The 22986-nt window shown below is 47.1% G+C and overlaps 1 protein-coding gene across 8 annotated transcripts in view; it reads right to left on the bottom strand.

The window, feature by feature from the left end:
- PTPRS (protein tyrosine phosphatase receptor type S) overlaps positions 1-22986 on the bottom strand; it is a 156271-nt gene that overhangs the window by 58717 nt on the left and 74568 nt on the right. For all 8 annotated transcript variants that reach the window (XM_083811375.1, XM_083811377.1, XM_083811372.1 and 5 more), the window contains exons 3-6: positions 21682-21827; positions 20582-20723; positions 12515-12703; positions 2695-2805 (exon numbers count right to left, since the gene is read on the bottom strand). In XM_083811375.1, the coding sequence (XP_083667501.1) occupies positions 2695-2805; positions 12515-12703; positions 20582-20723; positions 21682-21827 (588 nt within the window). The remainder of the gene's footprint in view (positions 1-2694; positions 2806-12514; positions 12704-20581; positions 20724-21681; positions 21828-22986) is intronic.

Genomic DNA, 22986 nt, shown 5'->3' with positions numbered 1-22986 from the left:
AGTCGTAATTAATTTAAAAAGTGGCATGCAAAGAAGATTGTTACATTCTCCTATCATGCATCAGGCCCAATGTCCAAACGGCAAGGTAACCATGACGACAAAAAAGTGCAAGAACTCAGCAACATTACCAAAGGATGCATAGAGAGGCCCACAATGCAACTCAACTCATCTCTGCGAGACCCGGGAACGGGCGGGTCTCGCTCATCTTAAAGATTTCTTGCTTTTTCTCTTTTTTTTTTTTATTTTTTTATTTTTTATAAATATATATATTTTTTTCTCTTAAGAATGTAAAAATGTGGGTAAAGAAAGTAAAAAAGAAAAAAACCACACCAACCTTCTCGTAGCTCTGAGGGATGTTAAGGGGGTTTGATGCGGAACACAATGACATGAGGAGAAGAGAAAAATAGGGGAAACACAGAGAGAGTAAAAAAAGGCCTTCTCAAGGCTGTCAGCTGCAAATTGATTGTTTTTTTTTTTCTCTTAACCAAAATAAAAAGAAAGGAAAAAAAATGAAGATAGTAACGACCCTCCTTCCTGCCTTCCTAGCTTTCCCCCTCCCATCCAGCTAGGTCCCTTTTAAGAACAACCAAGCTCTGTAAAGAGGTCAGACCGTGAGCAATCCTAAATCGGAATTAGCACCCGACGGGGATGCCAACTCCAGAAAGGAGTTCTCACTTCTTTACGTGCATCTGCTCTTTAAAGAAGGGGGAGCGGAGGCCGTGCCAGGCAGGGACCTGGCACCGAGGTGAGCCCCACGTGGAAATCCGCTCCCCCAGCCCGGCTCCCCCCAGCCCCGCGCCCGGCTCTGCTTGCACTAGCTCCACAACGGGACTGAATAAGGAAAAAGAAATAATTAGAAGAAGAAAAGAAAAAACCAAAACCAAAACATTTCCTTGCAATGTTAAAACTTACAACTCCTATCCCAGGTGCTCTATAGAGACAAGCATGTTATGGGAGAAACAAGTCAATTGGAAACACGGGAGTGTTCACAACTCTTTTAAAACAAAAAACGGGAAGAAAAATGTGCATGAACTTCCCCTCCCACCAAAGCAGATCCATTTCAGAACTTTGTTACCTTTCCACGATATTAACACACAAGAAACAAGGAATTAAACAGCATGAAAAACACCCAAACCACAGGCCGAGCTTGCTTACACGGCGTTTTCTGCACTCTCTGGGCCGGCAAGTGCTGGCTTTGTTTGGTAGCCCGGCTTCGGGCACGCAGGGCTAGCTCCGACAGAAGGAGGGCTGGCTATCTATCCACCTGGAGCCGGCCCTTAGCCAGGTGGGGAGACAACTCGAGGGCTACAACCTTTGTCTCCAGGGTAGTTTCCGAGTGGCCAGAAAGGTAGAGGAGATTTGTAAATAAAAGAATAATGAAAAATCCCCACGTTTTTTCCTGTTTCTTTTTTTTTTTTTAAATCTCAAAACATTCCAGCTAAACTGTCTGCGAAGGATTTAGCCCTGAATTAGTATCAGATCCAGATTTACTTTCCCAAAAGAAGAATTTCAGGGTCCAAGCGACAGGGCAAATTTCAAACGCAATTTTCCAGCTGGCCACAAAAGGCTATTTAAAAATTTAGCTTGGAAACATTAAATTATTAAAAGCCTTCTCTCCATGTGCATGTGATTTAGTGAGCGTGAGACACGAGAGAGAGAGAAAGAGAGAGAGAAAGGAGTGCACACAGGAGCATGGCTCTGCATTGACTGCAGAGTTAACGTGAGTGTAGGTGGGAGGCGCTTCCTCTGTCGATGGGATGGAAATGGGAACAGTTCACTGGGATGTAACTTTTCTTTTTTCCTCCCAATGGTATTTTTCTTTTTTTTTTTTTTTTTAAAAAAAGTGAGAAGGACCAGCCCTGCTCTCTCATTACCAAAAGGGTTTTGCTGTGGAAAGATATTAAACCAAAGCTACACACAAAATGTTACAGGTCAGAGAGATTAAAATAAGAGAACAAAGAAAGCAGAAAGGCAATTGCCTGCTGGGTGTGAGAACATCAAGGGGGCATTAGCAGAAGCCAATCCCCCTGTCATCTGTTCCCGGTGCTAAAAGGGCAAAGGAATCTGTCACTGACGGCAGAGATGTCTGCTGGCCATCTCCAGCTTTCTGCGAGTCTCTGCCCATGGCCAGTGTTCATGCCCGAGGAACCAGCGACAAATTACTGCTGGCAAAGGGAAAACCAACTGGGACACGAGCAAGAAGTGAGAATGCACCCTCCTGTTGTGATCTGGGAAGATCTAGAGGAGAAACAGTTCTGTGGAGGGGGCTGAGAGGGTCCTCCCCTCCTCTCACACCCACACCAGCAGAACTGGAACCTTCCCACTTCCAGAGAGCGGGGATCCTTTGTGAGAAAGGGGACTACGGCCTCTCGGCAGCCAAAGCTGTTCATTCTTCTCTGGGCCCTGCAGACTGATGGCAGCAGATACTCGGGCACACTGTTTTGGGTCACGCTTGACTTCACTGAGGGTGACACAGCCTTGTACTGCTGCCCTGCAGCTCTGGCGTGCAATGGTGAGAAGTCAGGGTGTGCCAGGATCCCCCTGCAAGCTCAGTAGTGCACCGTAAGGATCCAACCAAGAACCACCGGTGCTTCCCCTGCGCTCAGGGACGGGCTCGAATCAAAGAGCTGGGGACAAAGGAAGGCCACGGGGAGGGAGATATTTGCCAGTGTTGTGAGCCGATGCGCTCCCTACCTCTCACGTAAAGATTAGCAGGTGAGGAGTAGCGCACTCCGGCGCTGTTGCTGGCGACGCATTCGTACTTCCCCTGGTCCGTCTCCTCGCTGCTTTCAATCTGCAGGCCACCTGCGAGGAGAGAAGACCGCAGCAAACACAATCATCACCACTTTGTTTTGTTTTAGGAGGGAGCAGTAGTGTCAAGGTCTTGCTTTCTCCTTCCCTCAGGTGGATACCTACTGGAACGCTGCCTGGGGGTCTTGGCCTTGGGGATCTGGAACTAAGGAGCCCTGCCAACATCAGCTATTAGTGTTACGGCTGGACACAGAGCCACCAGGAAGAGAAAATCCAGTCCCCGCCTCTATACTAAGTGCCTCTCTCTGTACTGAAATAATGAGCAGAATTACCAACTTTTGTGACTTCTGCAATGCAGATATCCTGCACCAGAACTCCTGAAATCAACTTCAATAATCCGTATTACTGTGATTCCCAGAAATCTGTCAGAGGGCAGTCAGCTTCCCATTACTCGATCTGAAGCAGTGACCATAAAGGTGAAAGGATTTGTCACCCACTGCCCAGGAACCCTGAAGAATTCTTACCAATGCTGGCTTTGTTTTGTACCTAAATACCTGATTCTGAGGAATCCCACAGGAGATAATAAAGTGAAAATCACGTTACTGCTAGTGAATATTTCCAAGAGAAAAAAAACCGTAAATACTGCACTGGATTTCCTGAATTGCATGTGCGGTTTACACAAACTGGGCCAAAAGGACGAAGCTTTTTCTTAAACCCGTACCTTATTGGAGTTCACAAGAATGAATTCAGAGCCATACTAAACACCCCTGTAAGCAGACATGCAGATATGCTGCATGTAAGTACATGGAAGAAAATTGTCTCATTTACCTCAAAAGGCTTCGCTCCTGCAAAACTTGAGTTAAAATACATACTACATAAATAATTCAACAGGCTATCAAATGCTTTATGCATTATGAGTATTATGAGTACATGATTATACTACAGATATGGACAGACCTCGCATGTGCTAAGACTTTTAACTGCTATCCCTGGAAAAAAAAATCCCTAAATATAAAAACCAAACAATTCCAGTTCAGTGTAATATTACTGATAAAATCTTAAGCGAGAAAAGTTCAAATGATATCATTGTTGGTTACAGATACAGCCTCTTCAGGAAGGAAAACCAATGTGTTCGCACGAGGAGGACAAGGAGCTCGTGTTCCTCTGTGTGTGCATGGGTGAAAAAGGATGTTGCGTGGGAAGACGTGAGGCTGTGAAAGTATTTATGACAGGGATGGGGTGTGAAAGTGCAACTCCCACCAGGATCCACTGTGTCTGGTAGCTCCCAAAGGCAGGGCAGATAGAATTAAAACAAAAAACAACCCCCCCAGAAAAAAAACACTGAAGCAAACAAAAATTAATTTCAAAAGAATCTCCGGGTATTTCAGTATAACAAAAGGAGCTGGAAACCAAATGGTGTGAGGCTTCACATTGAGACATCAGCTGAGCATATTTCATACTGAATTAAAGCTCGAGCATGCTCTGTCATCTGAAAGCTCCACTTGGGTGGACAGCTGGACAGGGACTTCTTCTATACATTTCTTTTATTTGGACAAATCTGTGAGTTGCTTCGACTGGTTCCAGACAAATCTTCCGCATCACTCATGAGCATTGCTCGTCTGAGTGTACGCAAGGGGAGACCAAGCCACACTCCAGAGCAGGAACAGGACACGAAGTGCGGGCAAGCAGCTACACCAGAGGAATGAGGACTCACCCCTTTCGTCTTGACCACTGCAGCTTTGCTGGTGAATGCAATGGTGGAAATTATACTGTAGAGAGTCCAGTGAGTTTTCAGCACTTGCCAGGAGCCAATAGAGATGATGTGTGAAAAAATAAATACCTCACCTACAGCACCTCCTACTGCTTTTACCAACAGAGAATTATGGACTTGGAAATTTGCCAGGGTAGATAAAGCCAAAGCAGGGTTTTCCAAGGTGCACGCACCCAATTCTTGCTGAATTTCAATGACAGCTTGAGGTCTAACATCTTTTTGGCTCCGTTAAAGAGACAGCGCAGAAACTACTTACCATGGGTATCTTTCCCAGAAAAACCTACAAGTAAGAGAGTGGAAAGGGGAAGATGGCTCTGAAGCCAAACACACGACTACACAGAGATAGGGAGTGCTGAAGATCTGCCTGAGCAAAGGACTGGAAAAGTTTCACCACAATCAATGGCTCAGGAGCGCTTTGCACCAATCAAAAGAAGGCCCTAAGTATTTACCAAGCTTTGATAGCATTTAATGCCCAAGATAAACTTCAGTCCTTTGCAGTCCTGGAGAGATTAGCTCTTAAAACTGCCATAAATCTGAGGCAGCACAGCCTGAGATGTCATTAGAATAACAGTATCAATATTACCAAGTGCACCCAGCAAACAGAAACAGACATTATAACCATATATAAAATAAAGACAGGTATAAAAAGAGAAATAAATATCCAGAGGTGAAGCAGGACAAGAGAACATAACAACAACAAGAATCTGGATTGAGCACAGGTCAATGAAACAGGAACTGAGTGGAGAGAAGTGTTTGGAGAGTGGGTGAGTGAGCGAGCTGGGGGTGTCTTACCTCGGATCGGTGTACCTTCTGCAAAGAAAACAAAGAAAAGAAGTGAAAAGACTGTAAAACCCCAAACACCTGGATTGCCTGTGGGAAAAGGACCTGAGTCAAGGAAGACAGTTCCCAGTAGGAAACTTCCTGTACTGTCTCATCGTGAATTGCAGGGACAGACTGAAGAGGGTTCGGGGTACTTAAGGTGGGGATGCCCTTTAAAAAGCAGTCCAATTCTGCTGGCTCTTTACAGAACCTCCTCGGCACTTGGCTTGAAAACTCTTCCGACTGGCTCCATTTTGTTGTTAAGAATGGAAAGAACATCTTCAAGCTCTCAGCTAACATTACTGTTTGCTTTATGATGAACCTGCACTTGTCTTCATCACCCTGGGGGGAAAGGGTCGGCATTATGATGATGTTAGCCAAGACAGGGAAAGGACATCCAGGTACCTTGCATCACATTTAGAGTTGCAGGTCTGATCCCAGCTCTGCCAGTGAATTCCCAGTTCCAAGCTTAAGCTTTTGGCACAGATGTGGGAGGAATTCAATGCATGTCCTTAGCAGGACCTTCAGTTATCCTTTAGCGGCTCTGCACAGCAGAGATTGAAGCCAGATGCTCTGCATTAAATAAGGTTGTGAAAGGGGTACCTCGTGCTACTGCTCTAGAAGCCTCCCTAATGCCAGTGCAGGAGAGGGGTTGTTTTTTTTTTTGAGAGAGAAGAGTCCTGCTATGCTTGCCTGTTGACTGCATCCCTTGGGTGATTTTTATTCAAACCCCCTCCAGTTGTCTTTAATGCCTGACATGAGTTTTCTGCCCTGGCAGGTCTCACAGATGAGAGGAGGTGACATTGTGGCTGGTGACCCCAGTCAGTGGTAAAATCACTGTCCCCCCGTTTGACCTCTCGAAGCTGAAACCATCTTCCTTTGAAAACCCGGCAGGTCCTTTTGCTCACAGCGGCATTCACACTTGTCACACAGCTAATTAAAAAAGGGGGGTTGATTGGTTGTTTTTTTGTTTTTTTTTACCCCAATCCTGAGAACAGGGCAGATTCCGCAATTCCAAATATTGCCTCTTACTAGGGAGAAATGCAAGGGCTTCTCTGTAACGGTAACAGCGCCGTCATTCTGCAGCACCTCCCAGCCGAGGCTTGTACAGTGCGTTACATGACAAATGTCAGCCTACGCACTCTCCTCTCCCCTAGTGAGGTACAGCAGTATTATTTCCCTCACTTTGCACGTGGGAAAACCAAGGCAGAGGTGAAGCAACTTGCCCACGGTCACAGAGGGAAGTCTGTGGCAGAGGCAGGAACAGGAGCCAAAGCCTCCTGTGTCCATCTTCTGCCTTCACCACAACCCTTCCCTTCTCCTTCAGCCCTGCTCATCCTTCTTGTGCTGCGGTTCAATCCTCCATTTTCAGGATAGAAGGTAAAAATACATAGGTATTGATTACAGTACACCTCTATTTTTCAAAGGAGAGGAGGGAAGAGAGGCGTTATAGTGTTAGGATATTAGATTCTAGTTATACTCAGCTTCTAGTTAAGAGGTTAGGTTATTTGATAGAAAAAGTTAGCATCTAGTTAGGGTTAGGAACTAGCTAAGGTTAATAAAGCAGGCTGGTTAGCTATCAGGACAAAGGTTGGAAAGACAGCGTTTGAAAGAGAAAGAGGTGAGGGGAGCGTGTACTTGGGCAGATCTCCACACAGGAGACGGCAGGAAGGTTGTAAAAAGCGAGAGAGAGACAAAGCAGCAAAGGGTTATAGATCAACTCAGTGGAAATAAAAACAGCCTCCAATACATCCTTCTGTCTCAAAACTGGAGCGAAAATCTGCCATCTGTGGCACACATCTTGAACAAGGCTAATGAGGAGAGGGTAGAGGAGGGGAAGAGACCCCAGCATCACCCACTGCTATAAGGCTTCACGGCCTTGGCTAGGCCTGGCGATCCCTGCAAAGGCTCGCTATAATACAGGAGAAACACACTGGAGCTACAGAGGGTACAATGGCAGCTGTTGCCTCCTTGTGTTAATGTGATTGTAGGTTACTTATTCCCTGCTCCCTCTAAGCATCGGCGTTGCCCCTGGAAATAGGCTGTCAGCAGCTCTTGGAGAGCAGGGTAAGCCAAGCAATGCCTCCTCGATGCTTCCAGTTCTAACCCTGGCGTATGGGACACGGAGGTGAGGAGCAAAACGTCTTTTACAAGATGGCCCACACCTGGGACAGAGGTGACAATTTGAACCAAAATGAGATCTGGTGACTTGCAAGGCGAGAACAGCAGTCTGAATGGCGGCAGGGACACAGATGGTAGATTTTCACTGCTGGAGTTTCACATCTAACCAGCTTCATATTCAATTTAGGGGGAGCAGGCTGGTGCTAGAGGAGGATCAGAAACACATTAATATATTCTGAATAATTCTGAGAGCTCCCGGAGGTTTGATTAGGACTGAGGGAGGCATCTGTGCTCAGGAGCTGGCTTGCCTGCTGTTGTTCTAACAGCTCGTGAGCAAATTCAGGAGGCTGACCACTGCCCAGGGCAGAGTAACAGCACTGGGTGTGCAGGAAAACTAAAAGAGGAAGAGTTCACATGAATGCTGGACCTTCCAAGTAGAAAGCTGGTTTTGCAAACTATTCATATTGCCTTCCACAACCGCCCACAAACAGGAAATCTGCTTGTTTAGGGCAAATGTTGGGGCTGCACGAGCCCAGATGGCCAGCCCAGTGTTAAACAGCAGAGGCAAAAGGCACCGGACCCCATACAGCACTTGCCTCTGAATTAGAAAGGGCCAGGAGGGTGCCAGGCAGAACGCCCCATGCAGGTGTCCCCCAGTGCCAGAGAGGACGGGATCTGCTCTTCCACCATCCCTTCCTCTGACTCTTCCCACCCAGCAAGCTGCCTACGGATTCTCCAAGCCTCGAAAACAGGGAGAGGAGGAAAGTCACCATTGCCATGGCAATGACAGAAAACACATCCCCACCTTCTGTCAGGCCACGTGTGTGAACATGTGTGTGCTATGCTCCTCTCCTGAGGGCTGGAGAGAGCTTTCTATTCTAAACAAGCAAGCAATCATCAAGGGTCTTCTGCAATTTTAAAATGCCGGATCCTGGCTGACAGCTGCAATTGCTACAGCTTTAATAACAAAAGGGGACTTGGCACGAGGAGGAAATGTGACGTGAGCTCTGCAGACAGGCTCCTGGCTTCTCGAGGGACAGGGATGATGCGGAGGGGGGGCTTTTCCTTTGCTCAACTCATTCCAATAGCCAATGACCTGTGATTAACAGCTTCAATTTGACGATGCTGCACCCCCACCTCTCCCTTCTGAAAACGCCAATAACCCCGTTAGATGTGAAACTCCAGGACCTCCTGCAGGTGTGAACACAATTATCACAGTTCCAGGGTACAAGCTATTGTGTATTTGGGGAATTCCAGGACAACTGTTGCTAAGTTACAAAAAAAATCTATCCAATGTTAGGAGGTTCATATTTAGCTGTTATCTCTTTATACAGATATATTAATTAGGATGATTATTATTCTTTTTGTAGCCTGCAATACCCCTGCAGAAATTAATTAAGAGGGCACAAGATCCCTACTGAAAGAGTTAGTAGAAGAAATGCATAGCATGCCTCTCAAAAAGCTGTTACAAAGGAATTAGTTTAAAGGTAAGGGTTACAAATCTGGGTATTAGCAGGTTTGGGGTTTTTTGTTTAGCTTTTTTTTTTAATTGAACAAACTTACCAAAGGTCTCTGAGTGTAAAAAATAGTGAAAAAAGACAAAAAAGAAAAAATTAAGTTTGTTATAGCCAGTTATTTAGAAAGCAGAAGACAACACACAAGACACAAAAGGTTTTAGTGTTTCTATGATGTAAGAAGTCGGCTTCAGGCTGTCTCCCATTTCCCCCCTAGGTGGCACGGCTGAGCAAAGGACATTGGCTTCTACTCAAAATATCCCGAGATCGCTTGTGTCGGTGCTAAGCAGAAATATCCATTTGTTGTCCACCATCGAGACCACTTAAACTCTTAGATAACCTGGGTTTCTAAGGTTGAGATGTTCATGTAAGTCTAAGGAAAATGGGAGGCTAGACAGAGTTTTTTCTCATTCTTGTTTGATTGACAATTAAACTTTTTGTGCAGCCAAAACCCTCAAATATTAAAAGGCTTCCAGCTGCTTGGAAAGAATATCTGGAGACAGAGAGAAAAAGGAATGTGGATAGAGAAAAAAGGCACTATGGTTAATGACATCACCTGTTTCTCAGTTATACTGAAGACCCTTAACACAAATGGGTCCACAGGATGATGTAAATATAATGACCATGCTCTCAGAGGTCCATTTATATTGCCAGAGAAACATTTAGTTGTTTTAATATAAATGAGAACTAACTCTGGACATGGACACCCAATTTTGCGGAGCTCTGTGTGTGACATTTCACTTGTACATTTAATGAGCTAATTTGCATGTTTGCCACTAACTCATACATCAATACAAGTTCAGTTATTAACGCCCTCCCTGGTTCTTAGCAGCCTCTGTAATAAAGCAGCGTGGATGCTGTCCTGATGGCTTCCTCTCCAGGGCAGAACCTGGGGGACTGTCCTGTCCTGCTGCTCGGTCGCCTGCCCCTGAACCGTTCCCCGTCGGGGAGCACGGCGCAGCCAAGCCTTCAGAGCCGACACCGTTGCTGGTTTCTACACTAAGTCTGCTAGCGCAAAGCGCCGAGTTGTGATTTAGTACCAGGGGCACTCCTCCTCCCTGCACTCCTATTCACACAGGGCTCGTCAACCACCCGTTAGTCGGCTCTAATTGTTAATCTCCAAGAAGCCGGGCTGGAGTCATCCTGGTGACCTGTATGTGAAAGACACTGAAGCTCATTAGCAGTGTCCTGAAGCATCCAATACCCTAACGTGTGCTAGCACTACACTTCTGGAAGCAAAGTTTGCTTTCTGTAAAGGTAAATGCATTACATTAAGTTCTGACATTAGCAGCGTCGCCAGCACTCAAACAGGCATCGCCTTGCACGTCACACCCACGTTACAAACACACACTTCAATCTCCTTTCCCTCGGTCTTAAAAAACTGCTTTCCACTGACAAAAATGCTAACAAAGTATGGATGACCTTAATGTTAATGTTTTCCACTTTCATAAGCCTTTGCATCATAGAACACGCAGGTTTTGAAAGGCCATAAAAGTAGATGAGATAGGAGGAGAAATCAGAAGTCCTGAATTTCAGCCCTCTGCCGTGACCAGGAGTCTGTGCACTCCCTTTCACAGAAGCAACAGGTTTTTGCCCCAAAGGACAACAGGGATGCTTCAGGCTTTCACCAGTTTACTAATTCAGAGAAACTGTAAATAAGATTAATTCTCAGCAGGTATATTCAGATTTATCAGAAAGGTCAAGGGTTCACTCTGAGGCTAACCAATTCACTGGAAAAAAAATGCAGCACTCAGGTGGCTTTAAGGAAAACATCAGATCAAATCCAGTTAAGGAATATAAAGGCATTCTAGCAAGATGATAAATGTATTAAAAATAATCTGCCTGTGCATTACTCACACTTCAGATCACGGTCACAGAGCATGATATAATTCTAGTTTACCTCTCATTATTTATGCCGAGTGATTTTTTTTATTTGCATTTGACTCAGCTGTTACAATAAAACAGGGAGGTCAATCTCATCTGTGTTTGTGGGACTCAACAATCCATTCTAATTCTAACAAAGCAGCTTAAGTATCTGCTTGTAAGTTTGCTTCACTGAATAAAGAAGCAGGTGTATAAAAGCTACGCTGAACTGGAAATAAACTGAGCCTTTACCACCGGTGGCCCACAGAACTAAAAATCTTTATATAGATTCTTTGCTAAACAGGTCTAGAGACAGACCAGGCGGTTAAGTCCTCTGATGTTCAGATCCAGCACTACCCTACTCAGAACTGGATTTCTTTGGAGCCAGCAGAGATCTGGGCAGAACTATTTGGCTACCACTCGACCGGCTGACTTGCAAAATGTCTAACTCGAACAGAGCAATACCAGTTGCTTCTCTGAAGCCTCTGTTCTCCCTTTGCCTACGACAGTGACATTCCTTTGCCTCCAAAAAAACAACAAAACAATCAAAAAAACCCGTGCAAGTGCTCTCTCTCTCTTGGCCAAAGGAACGTTCTGAGTAGCGGAAGCGATGCTAGAACTTGCTAGGTCCAACCACATAGGCACGTTTTCTTTAGGCCGGGTTAAAGCAGTCAGTCCAAGAAGTACTTGAAAAGGATTATGGCTTGGGTTCGTTTTTGTCAAAAAGCAAAACTTCCACAGCTTGTTTCATATTTGCATATTTTCAGAGAGATACTATTTTTTTTTTAAGTTGAGAAATGAAAGTGTTTTACCAGTAGCATTCAAAAATAAATACACCTGTGCCCTCCTCACATGCACACACACATTCACACTGTGAACTAGGATATTTAACAAGTACACAAACAGCTCCTGGAAGATGAATATTAAGAGATGCCACATTGACACACACAAAAAGCAACAAACATAAAACAAACAAAAGAGACAGATGGACAAGCAGATGGGGAAAGACAGAGAACTGACAAGAGCCACGGAGCTGGGGTACATCTGCTCATGGAGATCCACTCCATGGGCACTGCCACTGAGCACCAAGGGGTCACTCAAGAATGCTCACAACTGCTCTCCAGCAATGACTGCAGGGACTCGATGCCAGAGAGATCCTGCAAGAGCTGCTCTTCGACACCAGCTCGACAGGCTCAATTTACACCAACAGGGTCATACTTCGACGGTAAGAGGCTGCCTCAGCTGTGGACCCTGCACCAGGTATGTGTGGCCTACAACGCTGTCTGCTGTAGAGGTTCTTTTTCCTCCTTACCCAGGTCTTGGGCTGAGGAGGAAACACTCAGCTCCTATCCAGTCCCCAATTCCCCCTGAGCTTGAACAGCATCATTAGGAGGCAAGTGGACTGGTTACACTCCTGCACAAGAACCAGCTTCCCTGCTGTGATTTCCTTTATGCCAACTACACAGCAGAGAAGGGCAGGAAGATGGGATGGAGGGAAAAACACTCCAAACACTCCCTGGGTAAGAACAGTCCTAGAAGTGAAGAAAAGCTAATGCCCCAATCCACACCAGTGGGCCCATGTCTGCAGGTCCCCCCTCTGTTCCAGGAACCTCTGAGCATTCTCTTCACAGCTGTATCTAGGTCTTGATCCTCCAGCCTCGCACGGAGACCTTACCTGATCTCAGCTGTTTTATTCTCCCATTGCTTGCGCTGGGGTCGACGGGCAGGAAATCTTTAAACCAAGTGATCTCGGGGTCTGGGTTCCCGCTGGCCGCACAGAGCATTGTGGCTGTTCGCGTCCGCTCCACCACTTTCAGCTGGGGCCCCATATCGATGTTTGGGAACCCGGGAGGTAACTGGTCCTCTGGTGGGAGAGAGCAACAGAAGAGTGGTTACACACACAGCCGGGACAAGGCAGCTGAAGGATCTGTTAGTGGAATGCGCTGAGAAAACCACCAGGCAGACGAGCTGCCCAATACTCTGGGCAACGCAACTTAAAAGAAGGCTACTGCAAATGGTCCACAACCGACTCGTGGAAACACATTATGCAGTAAAACTTTCTCACTTGTCCATTACGTTTGACTATCCTAATGTCCCACAAGAAAATTTTACAGTTATCTACAATGAATTACTCAAAAAAGCTTTGGGGCATGGCTTCAGTCACCCCAAAGTTTCTCCGGGTCTCGCACCGAGCCCCTGTGCCAGGCAGGTGACGTGCATTTTTTGGTTTTACAGCAGAAGCTGTGCACACACGTGGCAAAGATCCCCGTACTGCAGAGCACGGCACTCGCAGTCACATCAGAAAGGAGCGATTCCTCTTCCCCCGCCAAACCCCACAACACAAAACACGCTGCACCAGAGGAATAATGAAAGTGACTATGCGAAAAGGAATGTCAAAGGCGCAGTGGAAACCAGGAGGGAAAGGAGAGGAAAATATCATCCAGCTGCAGGCACCAGAGGGGACACACACAACGACAGTCAGCCAGGCGCTGGCAGACAGGGTGTGATTTCCAGATTTATTAGGCAGAGTGCTGATGCCCTAGAAGAAGAGGGATGTGGCACCAGCACCTAGAAGACAGGCTCAAGAGAGCTTCCTGCTTCCTCTGCCTTGCCTTTGCCTTCACTAATGAGGGCGAGGAGGGCAATCCTAACTGATGTTGACTAATTTGTGATAATTGATACAAAACCACAGTGCGTCCCCCATAATCTTTGGCGTGACCTCCTACATCACGTGGAAGAGACCTGGCCTGCGCTGGCTGCTACAGCTCAGGAACATGACATTTTTTTCCTACAGCAAATCTGTCTTTGAGGGAGGATGTGGGCACCAGGCAGAGAGTTTATGGGGATTCTCTGTCATTACAAATGAGGCGCGTTAAGGAATCACAGCCTGGGGATACTATAGCATCGAATCCATCCCAAAAGCAGCTGAGGTAACAGAAAGGAAATAACATATAAAGCGTTTGGGCTTTAAAAAGGTGGGGTTTTAAAAAAAGCAACAGAAGGCACCACCAGCCCCCCACTGAAACCAATGGGAGCTCTCGTGATGGCAGCAGAGATGGGATGGAAACCCCGTCCCGACGCTCAGGCTGGGAATCCTCCCTGCCGACTGCAAACACGAGAGCTCATTTCCTGCTCCTGGCACACTGCACATCAGAAGCGATGGAGCCAAACTACCTATGGCTGAGCCCAGAGACAGCGGAACGAAAGAGAAACCCGGTGGCCTCGCTATGGTGGGTGTCTTTTTGTGTAGCAGCAAAGCAGAATTGCCAGATCCCAGTACTGGTGTACACACGCCCTGAACACACGAGGCATGGGTCAGCGTTACGCCACTGCCGTGCCTCTCACTCAGCTTCTGGAAAGCTACGAAGATCACGAAGGCAGAGCCAAAGGTTTGTGTGGTGCTCTGATACCCCAGGCCACGAAATTCTTGTCTAATACCATTATTAGCACTGCACAGCTACTGCGGAGGAGAAAAGGGTTCTAAATGCCTCAATTGTGTGTTTAAAACTGGGCATTGTTTCCTTCTTCTGACCATTGCTATGAGAGCTATAAAGCATCTATTATGAGTCACTGGAGAGTGAAATGTACTAACCACACCTCTCCTCATATATCAAAGGAATCTGACCACAAACAGCAACACGTACCGGCTTATAACTGCTGAAGTAACACAGATTTCCTAGTATGGCCAAACTTACAGCTGTATAAAGGGGCAGTCATTTCAGTGCCTCTGTAAACGCCTCTAAACCGGGGTATCGCATTCGAAATAAAGACACAAATGTCTTTAACAAGGGACTGAAGCAAAGCTTTGAGATCTCGGTTCACCAGGCTGTGCTTGGGCATCGCAGGAGTCTCCAGCGCCTGCTCCTGCAGATCCTGCGTGCTGCAAAACCCCAGCCTCCACCGGAGTGAGCTCAGGACAGAAGGGCCCTGGGAATTGCTTTGCCTTTGCACAGCTTTCAGCCAGGCTTTTAACGTCTTCTCTTCCCTTCTCCTATTTAACCAGGCGGTGGTGTGTTGTTAAGGAGCCGGGGAGCTGCTGCCGCATTGGCTGCAGATGACATCATTATTGATTACTGCTTTTATCCTGCTCCCTGGTGATGCTCCTCCACCTGGCTCAGACCCGTGCCCGTTAATTTCACGAGCCAATTAATCCACAGAGAGGACAGCCCTCCTGACTGGCAGGGTGTGCGTGTTCGTGTGTGTGCACGTGTGTGCGTGTATGTGCACGCGTGTTGGGGGGAGGCTCGCTACAACCGTTATTACCGAGTGTTTCTAATTAAACAAAAATGTTAATCTTGCAGCACATTGTGCAGAATTCCTCTGAGTTTAATTAAAACAACTGCGACTAGAGGCGTGATCAGATTTGAGGATCAGATCAGCAGAGGAAGCATCTCTGAACATCGCATATTGCACTGATTCAAGGGCTCAGATTTCCTTCCTGCCAGGAAAGTGAAGCTGGCTTCATCCCCTAACAATTGGATTCCCTGTAATAATGCAATTACAGTCTCAACTCAATCCCCACAAGACATGCACACGCATGCCCTGCCACCCTCCCCCTCAATCCCCAAACACTAGCCCAAACCTGTTAACAAATAAATAAATAAGGAACGGTTCGGGTCGTGAATTCTCTTTCAAAAAGCAGCCCAGGAAACTGGCTAGAACAAAAGAAGCAAGATGCGAGCTGAAGATGCTTTGAGGGCACATCTGGCCTGCTGCTGCAGATCATGCTGGCTTACGCAGGCAAATGTTTTCACGTGCTGCACTTACCGTATTGCCAGAGCCTCCAAAACACCTTGTTCGTACCTGCTCTTAGCCTGAGAAGCGTAAGGGCCTCCCTTAAGGAAAAGCAGATAAATTACCTCAAGGCCACTGAACAAAGAGTGAGAAAGAGTAAGGGAGGAGAGATGGAGGGAGGCAGGGAGAGGAGAGCACTTCAGCGCTCATTTATAATAAATCCTGCTGGAGGACACACGTGCTGACACACACATGTTCGTACAGATAAAGCAAAGGTCGCCAGCTACAGCAAAAGGAGACACCGGTACTGGCACCTCTTTGTCACTCTAGAAGGCGGCACCTCTGTGTTTAGATAATTAGCTGTGCTGGAAATGAGGATGATGAAGAACGATAAGGCGGGTCTTGCTGCTGCTCTTTTTCCCGCAGGTTGTGCAGAGTTGTTTAATAATTTAGAAGAGAATGAGGGTGTGAGCATGTACAGACGCGCTACGTACTGAATGCAGAAAGGCACGGTGAGGATGTTGATGAAGAGAAGAGGAGGAGGAATTTTTTGACTCGACTACTCTCACTTCAAGCTGGAAGAGCCAAAAACGCAGAGATGAAGCAGCTGGAGTGGCACTAATTTGAAGCAGAATCAGGATCAAACTCCAGTACTCCTAAGCCTTATTCCTGTTTTTTTCATTAAGTTAATGAGCACCTTACAGCTACCGCCCTCCCCAGCAGGTATCCCTGCATCGTGCATTTTGTAAAATTACATCAACAAGTTCTTGCCATCAATATGTATGTCCCCGTGCCTTAGACAACTGCTATTACACAGCTAAAGACGATTTTAATACATGCCAGGATATATAATACATGCTTTGTTTGTTGATTCCATGTATTATGATTGAGAGTTTTGCTATGAAAATAGCTAAATAGCCTAACAATGTTATTAAATATTTGCTGGTCTATAGAGACTTCGATATGCATGTTGGCTCCTGTAGCAGTGCAGGTAATTCATTGCCTTCCCTACAACGTGCCCCTACGTACACTCCTTATAAAGGCATCTGAGTTAAAATTGGTCTGACATTATTCATAAAGTACAGGACTAATCTGCTCGCTACTTGGCCTTATCTTCAGGTCATTACAAGAACAGAAAAACAAGTCAAATTTGAAGCAAGTCTGCCAAGAGCTTTTCAAGTGGCAGGGTAACATTTCAGAGAGGCCAGCTTCTCCTTAAGACGTGCTCCCGTGGGACTCGCTGCTTTCTGCTGAGCATCTCCAACTGATTTTTGTTTATTTTTGCTGATAAAAAGCCAGCAATTACAAAAAGCAACAACCCAGCAGAGTCTTGCTAGAACGTTACACAAGCCCATACCAGATGTCCTCTCTGAGTAGGAAATGTGTGAGGAACATTTCAGGCCAGGATTGTTAGAGAAATGAACACTTCATAAAAAAGCAACAGGGAATCACTCGAAAAAGTTCTGAATGTCCATCCCCAGCAGCCTGCATCATATACCGGTAATAACCACCACAGCCCTTACATGTCTAATAGCCAGTTTTCCTCAATTTTCCAGAGTGCAGTAATCCTCAGGAACAGATAGGATCGGCCACTACGCAGCGAGCTATCAGGGCACAGTAAATTTTCTTCCGTTGCGTTTATCTGGACCAAGCACTGGTTTTTATGGGATCAGTGTACAATTCATGTTGCATTTACTAACAGCTCACAAAGGGTAACCCCCGTGGAACTCTATCAGCTTCAACAAAGCAAAGAGCCAAGCCCTGCCTGGCCCCTGCTCCAAACCCAGCCTGCTGCCTCCCAGCAGCAGAGGCAGTGCAGGCAGAGGGTTGTAGCAAGGCTCCCCCGTACTCGCAGCCCAGTCAGCTGCTGGCAGCACAGGACAGTCCCCTGCAGCACGAGAATCTGCCTCAGGCCACTAGGAAGGAGGGAAACCATAATCTCTACATAGGAAGCAATAATAATAATAATAAAAAGTAAATTACGTCAATCTTTCCTGGGAGTGTGGAGCTTAGAGGAACAATACCACCTGGGAGCTGGGGTGCCTGTGCCAACCAGCTTCCTTTCTGCTAAGTTATTACGAAAAACGACAGCAGCTGGAGTCAACAATAACTGGACAATGCTTCCCCAAACCACTTTCTTTCCTCTTCTTTGGGCTCTGCAGGAACCAGGCTTGCAGGCGCTGTGTCCAGCCAGCTGGGGGAAGCGCAGCGAGTCTCCACAGCCCTATCAAAACTCAGATCCCTTGAGAACCAGAACAGGATGGACAAAGAAGCCAGCAGAGCTGGTGCTAAGAGACTGCGAGTTGAACGGTGTCCATCACAAGCTCTGCTTCCCAGAAGCTCCCAAAGGTTTTCCTCTCCTGCAGCTTCCTGTTTTTAAGTGAATGCACGTGGATTTCTACCAGGGTCCGATCCAGGAGCAGTCCTGTGGATAACCGGAGAGGGGTTTACTCCCAGTCCCTTCAGCAGCTGCATCTAGGAGGGAAGAATGTATTTTTTTCCCTTCTGTTCATCAGACTGTTTGCACCGGCGTTAAGGAAATCCCGTAACTGTTCATACATGCGTACTACATGAAGGTACACACACGTCTTTCTGATTATAACAGCACAGCCACAGGCTGCAGAATTAGACCAAACCCCGTTCTGCAGGGTTTGTAACAGCTGGGGCCCAGGTTTCCGTACTCCAAAACATGTCAAGGTGGCAGCTTCTGCAAATGACAGCTCACATTCATCTCCAAGCTGTGCAGCAGCCCCCATCTTTATGCTAAGCATTAGCTCTGAAAGTGAGAGAAGACAGAAAAGAGGAGGAGGCATTGCAAGGAAAGATGGAGAAAAGACAAACAGGAGAGTGGGTGAATGCCGGAGCAGGGAGGAAAAAGAGAGGAAGAGATGCCAACGTACTAAATTGTTATTGTGGAGATTAGTGGACTTGTGCTCAGTCCTTTTAACTTTCCCAGCACTTAAAAAAGAGCACAAAGAGGAGAAAATACGTGCTATGTGAAAGCCGAGGAAAGATTAAGGATGGAATAACTCCAGTGGAGGAGGGGAGGGGAGGGTATTCTACAAAAACTGCTTCCTTGATGCTCTCCAACAAACTTGCTGGCCCAGCCTGCAGGTACTTCCTGCTCCCCAGGTATCCCGAGCTGGGGGCCCCAGCTGCTCGTGCGCGGTCAGCTAACAAAGCTACCCAACGCGGTCCTGTCAGGCAAACAGAGAAGCAGTGCTCGTGAAAGCACCACCGCCCAGGAGCAAAGCACACGGTAATAATGTTCTGGTGGGATCAGCAAAGAGAGTAATTAGGCAGGCAGCGGGGAGATGCAGCTCCTGTTCTGTCATCTGTCTCTCTAGCTGACACGTGTGTGATGCTGGTACCGGAAGGAAGAGCTGCAAAAAGACATGTACAGAGAAGCGCTGTCCCCAGGGACAGCCACTGAGCTCGGCTCGTTGTTTCCCATACGCTGCAGCTTTCTTGTGGTAGAGCGTGCCTGAAAAATGATGTGAGAATCCAGAGGGTTTGTGAGAGCAGGAGCTGGAGGAACACTTTCTCTCTTGCCACCGCTCACAGCTACATTGTAGGGGTAGGGATTTTGCATGTGATCACAGGGGCACCTCTCCCAACCCATCACAGCTCCAGAGAATACACGGGAATAAGTGTGAAGAACGAGGCGCCCAGCTCGACACGCTCTTGTCACAGAGCGCTGTTCCAGCCTCCTGACAGCTACAGCCCACCACACGCAGCTAACAGAAGGTTAAATGCCACGCCAGGCAGAGGAGCAGCACAACGACTGAAGTGCACCTACACAAATCTGTCAGGCATGACTGGACCACGGGCCCGCATGCTCAAAGGAAGGCAGCATCCTGACAACACCGAGCCTGCCAGGTGGGCAGCAGAAGGGATATTCCTGCTACGAAGGGACACAAAGGGTTTTGCCACGTGCCCTTTACGTCTGGTCTTCAGTTATTGCTGTACGTCGGGGATTTGCACACAAATTCAGCCCTGCACTATTAGGGATGTGCTCGCTCTCTTTTCAAACAAAAGGACTCCAGATGCTCTCGAGAACACTGAAACTGCTGAAGAAAAGGCAACTGGCATTCAGTCAGAGCCACCACTTGCTCTTAGGAGGACCACACAATGCCTGGAGCACCTCAAACTGGTGTGAGCGATGCTCACTGCAGAAGTGACTGTTCTTACCACAAGTGTCCCCATCCAAAAGCCTGCAGCTTTTCTACAGCACCTCCTGCTGATGGCTCCATCCACAGCCAGCGCTCCCAAGCTAAGTCCCCGTCAGGAGCTCTCAGGCAGTGACCCACCACCCCCCGCCAGGCTTTTCTGCCAGGATCACCTGCATTGCCCTGTGGTTTGAATGGAGATCACCATCCATCCTTCCTCCTGAAGTGGGTCAGTTTTAGCAAGCAGCCTAGTTTAGCGTTTCACAAAGCAATTTTACAGATCTCCAGGGTAATAACAGAAAACATCCAGAGGCATCCACAGCAACAGCATATTGTTCCCTCCCCCACATCAAGTTCAGAGAGCATATTTCTAACAGATGACATGAAGGAGGCATCCATGTAAACATCCTCTAGAGCGGGGACAAGTGGAAAAAAAAGAACAAAATGGAGAGGGGAACTGTGTTCTCAGAGAGTGCACAGAGCAAAGGATCTCTGGTGCTGCTTGTAAACCTGGGGAGGAAATTTTTATCGGAGGCGAGGGAAGATCATAGCATCATAGGGTAATTCAGGTTGGAAGGAACCTCAGCTCATCTTCCAGTCAAACCTCCGGAATGGTCTGGTTTTAGCAAGCAGTCTAGCTTTGTTTCTTACGTTGCAATTTCATGACTCTCTGAGATAAAAGAACAAACATCTGACAAGTCCAACAAATCAAAAAGGAAGGACTTTGTCCTTTGGCCGTGTGCTTTGTGACAGTTCCCACTCATCTGAAGGAAGGGAGAAGCTCAAGGGGGCCTTCTCCCCCATGATGCTGACACAGGGCAGGCAGGCACGATCTTTACCTCGGAGGACGGTGAGCTTGGCATGGACGGTAACCTCCCCGTGAGGGTTCTGAGCAACACACTCGTAAATGTTCTCATCCCGGGGAGTCCGGAGTGGCTGGATCCTCAAAACAGCACCTGCACTTTCATCAAATTCAATTGTCTGGAGGATAAAGGAAAAGAGAGACAGTAAGCATCCCTGGGTTGTAAGTAGGAGGTTCGTTCCTGCTCCTAAAGGAGGCACCAGCCCATGTCCAAACACAGACACTCAAAAACACACTTCAGCTGTCCTGCAACTCCCTGCACATGGCCAGCATAGGCAGTTTCTCTCTCCACTGACCTCAAGTTGGCAGAGAACTGTTCCACATCAAACCCCATCCCTGACCACTGACCCAAAAAAACTGATACATACATCTCAAATGCTCTGAAATAATGAGCTGTGGTGAGTGTGTGCACGGGGTGGGTGTTCAGCGTACAACTGTAATTAAGCACAGGGAAACTGACCAAGTGAAAACAAAATAAAAATGAATCCCCACCTCCTTCCTCCATCTGCATGGGCAACTAACGCCACAAAGCTCTTCTCAGCACACAGCTGCCTGGCAGGACAGAGTCCCACAGCGAATTCCACAGGATGACCTCCTAGTTCTTGTTCCTCCACTCTCATTTCTATCTAAACAATACCAATTGCTTGGGTCTGGCTGCCAGCAACTGTAATGTTTACTCCAGGCTGTCCCAGGGTTAAAATAATGAGTCATGGATGGGTATGAAAGGTACATTTACAGAGATGCACTACCACCAGCTTAGCTGGAGTTTCCTAGGGAGGGAAGAAGGCAGCTTTATATTGTATCTGAGGACGGGGAAGGAAAAAAAACAACCAACAAAATAACAGAAAAAACTCCAATAACGTAAGTAAGCCAAGCTCTCTCTTGCTCTGGAACAATCCCAGCTGTTGACACGGCCAAAAACTTGCATTTCACTCTTTCTGCTGTTAAAACTCCTCCCATTCCAAACCTCCCTCTATTACTGGGTCTTAGAATGGCCACGAAAGAGCACTAGCTGCTTTGTGTCAGTCTTTCTCTCTTTATACATGCACAGACACTGATTTGAAGGACGTCTCTTACCTCAAACCTCTGAGAGTTCACTTTCTTCCCTTTCTTGTTCCAGGTGACCCGTGGCTTTGGGTCTCCAGTTGCTTGGCATACGAAGGAGGCCACCCCTCCTGACACACCAATTTGGTCCACGGGTTTTTTAATGAACACAGGGGGACCTTTAAGGAAAAAATAAACAAAAACAAAAACGAAATATAATCATTGTCACGAGGACAGACGAACTCTAATAAACACTGTTTGTAGTTAATAGTAGCATTATCACTGCTATTCTCTAATGATCTCGGATGAAATTAAACCTCTTCACCTTTTGGGAACAAGCAGCCTTTGCCTCTCTTTTACATCACAAAATGATTAAGGGCCTGATCCTACAGAGAGATTCCAGGGGGATGATTTTGCAAAGCCTCTTATTTCTGAAGAGTGGACTTTTAAACTGTTTTGCCCAGGAAGAGCTGACCGTGTAAAGCCCATCTAAGAATCACCACCAAAAGCTGGTAGAACTGAAACAGTATCTAGAAACACTGAATTGCACTCCGCAGATCCCTGCAGATGAACAAGTCACCACAGAATGGGGTGGATTTATAGGAACATGGGCAAGGCAGGGGGAAAGTGTGAGTAAAGGACCACGAAACACATGGAACAGGAAATGTGGTACAAAGAGATCTCGAGGATGATGGTGTGAAAGAGACTGATGCCAGTGGCCCTGGGATGTGAAACGCCCTTGGCTTGTAGCACCTCTGTTTTCATCCCCAAATGTTCTCCCTCTCCCTCACCAGTACATTTACACGGTAACAGGCACACCAGCCTTTGGAACAGGCAAGTTGATAGGATACAGCACAAGAAACGAAAGTTACTATCACTTCAAAATAATCCAGTTGTCAAGACAAGAGCACGGCAGCCAAGTCTGCAGTCTGCTCCTGCAGTTCCCCCTTCCCCTCGTCTCCCCCTACTCGTCACGAGACATCTGAGGAAAGATGAAGAATTCACAGCGCTAAAGGAAGAATCCAAAAACTCCGCAGAGTCTCTTTACGCCCAGCTGCTCCAAGGTGCAGGCCTGAACAAACACACACGCAGCCTGGGGCTGCATTTTAGCTAGCCTGGACCCAAGGGAACAGCACTGGAGCTTGCAGCACCCCTCCCTCCCTCCTTCCTTCCACACGAACTCCCATTCATTTCTAACAGTCTACAAGAGCATCTCTGCAGGGAGGGGAAGGATGCTGGGACAGGCTTTCTGACCAAGGAAGGTGTCAAGGGCCTTCTGATGGGAAGCCCATGGGGCCAGGAGCATCCATGCAGAGCCCGTATTGCCTCTGTCCTTGG

This window comes from Anser anser (assembly GCF_964211835.1).
Source record: "Anser anser genome assembly, chromosome: 25".
Classification (NCBI taxonomy): Eukaryota; Metazoa; Chordata; class Aves; order Anseriformes; family Anatidae; genus Anser; species Anser anser.
The sequence above is the reverse complement of the archived record's forward strand: the minus strand, read 5'-3'. Positions and strand labels throughout refer to the sequence as shown.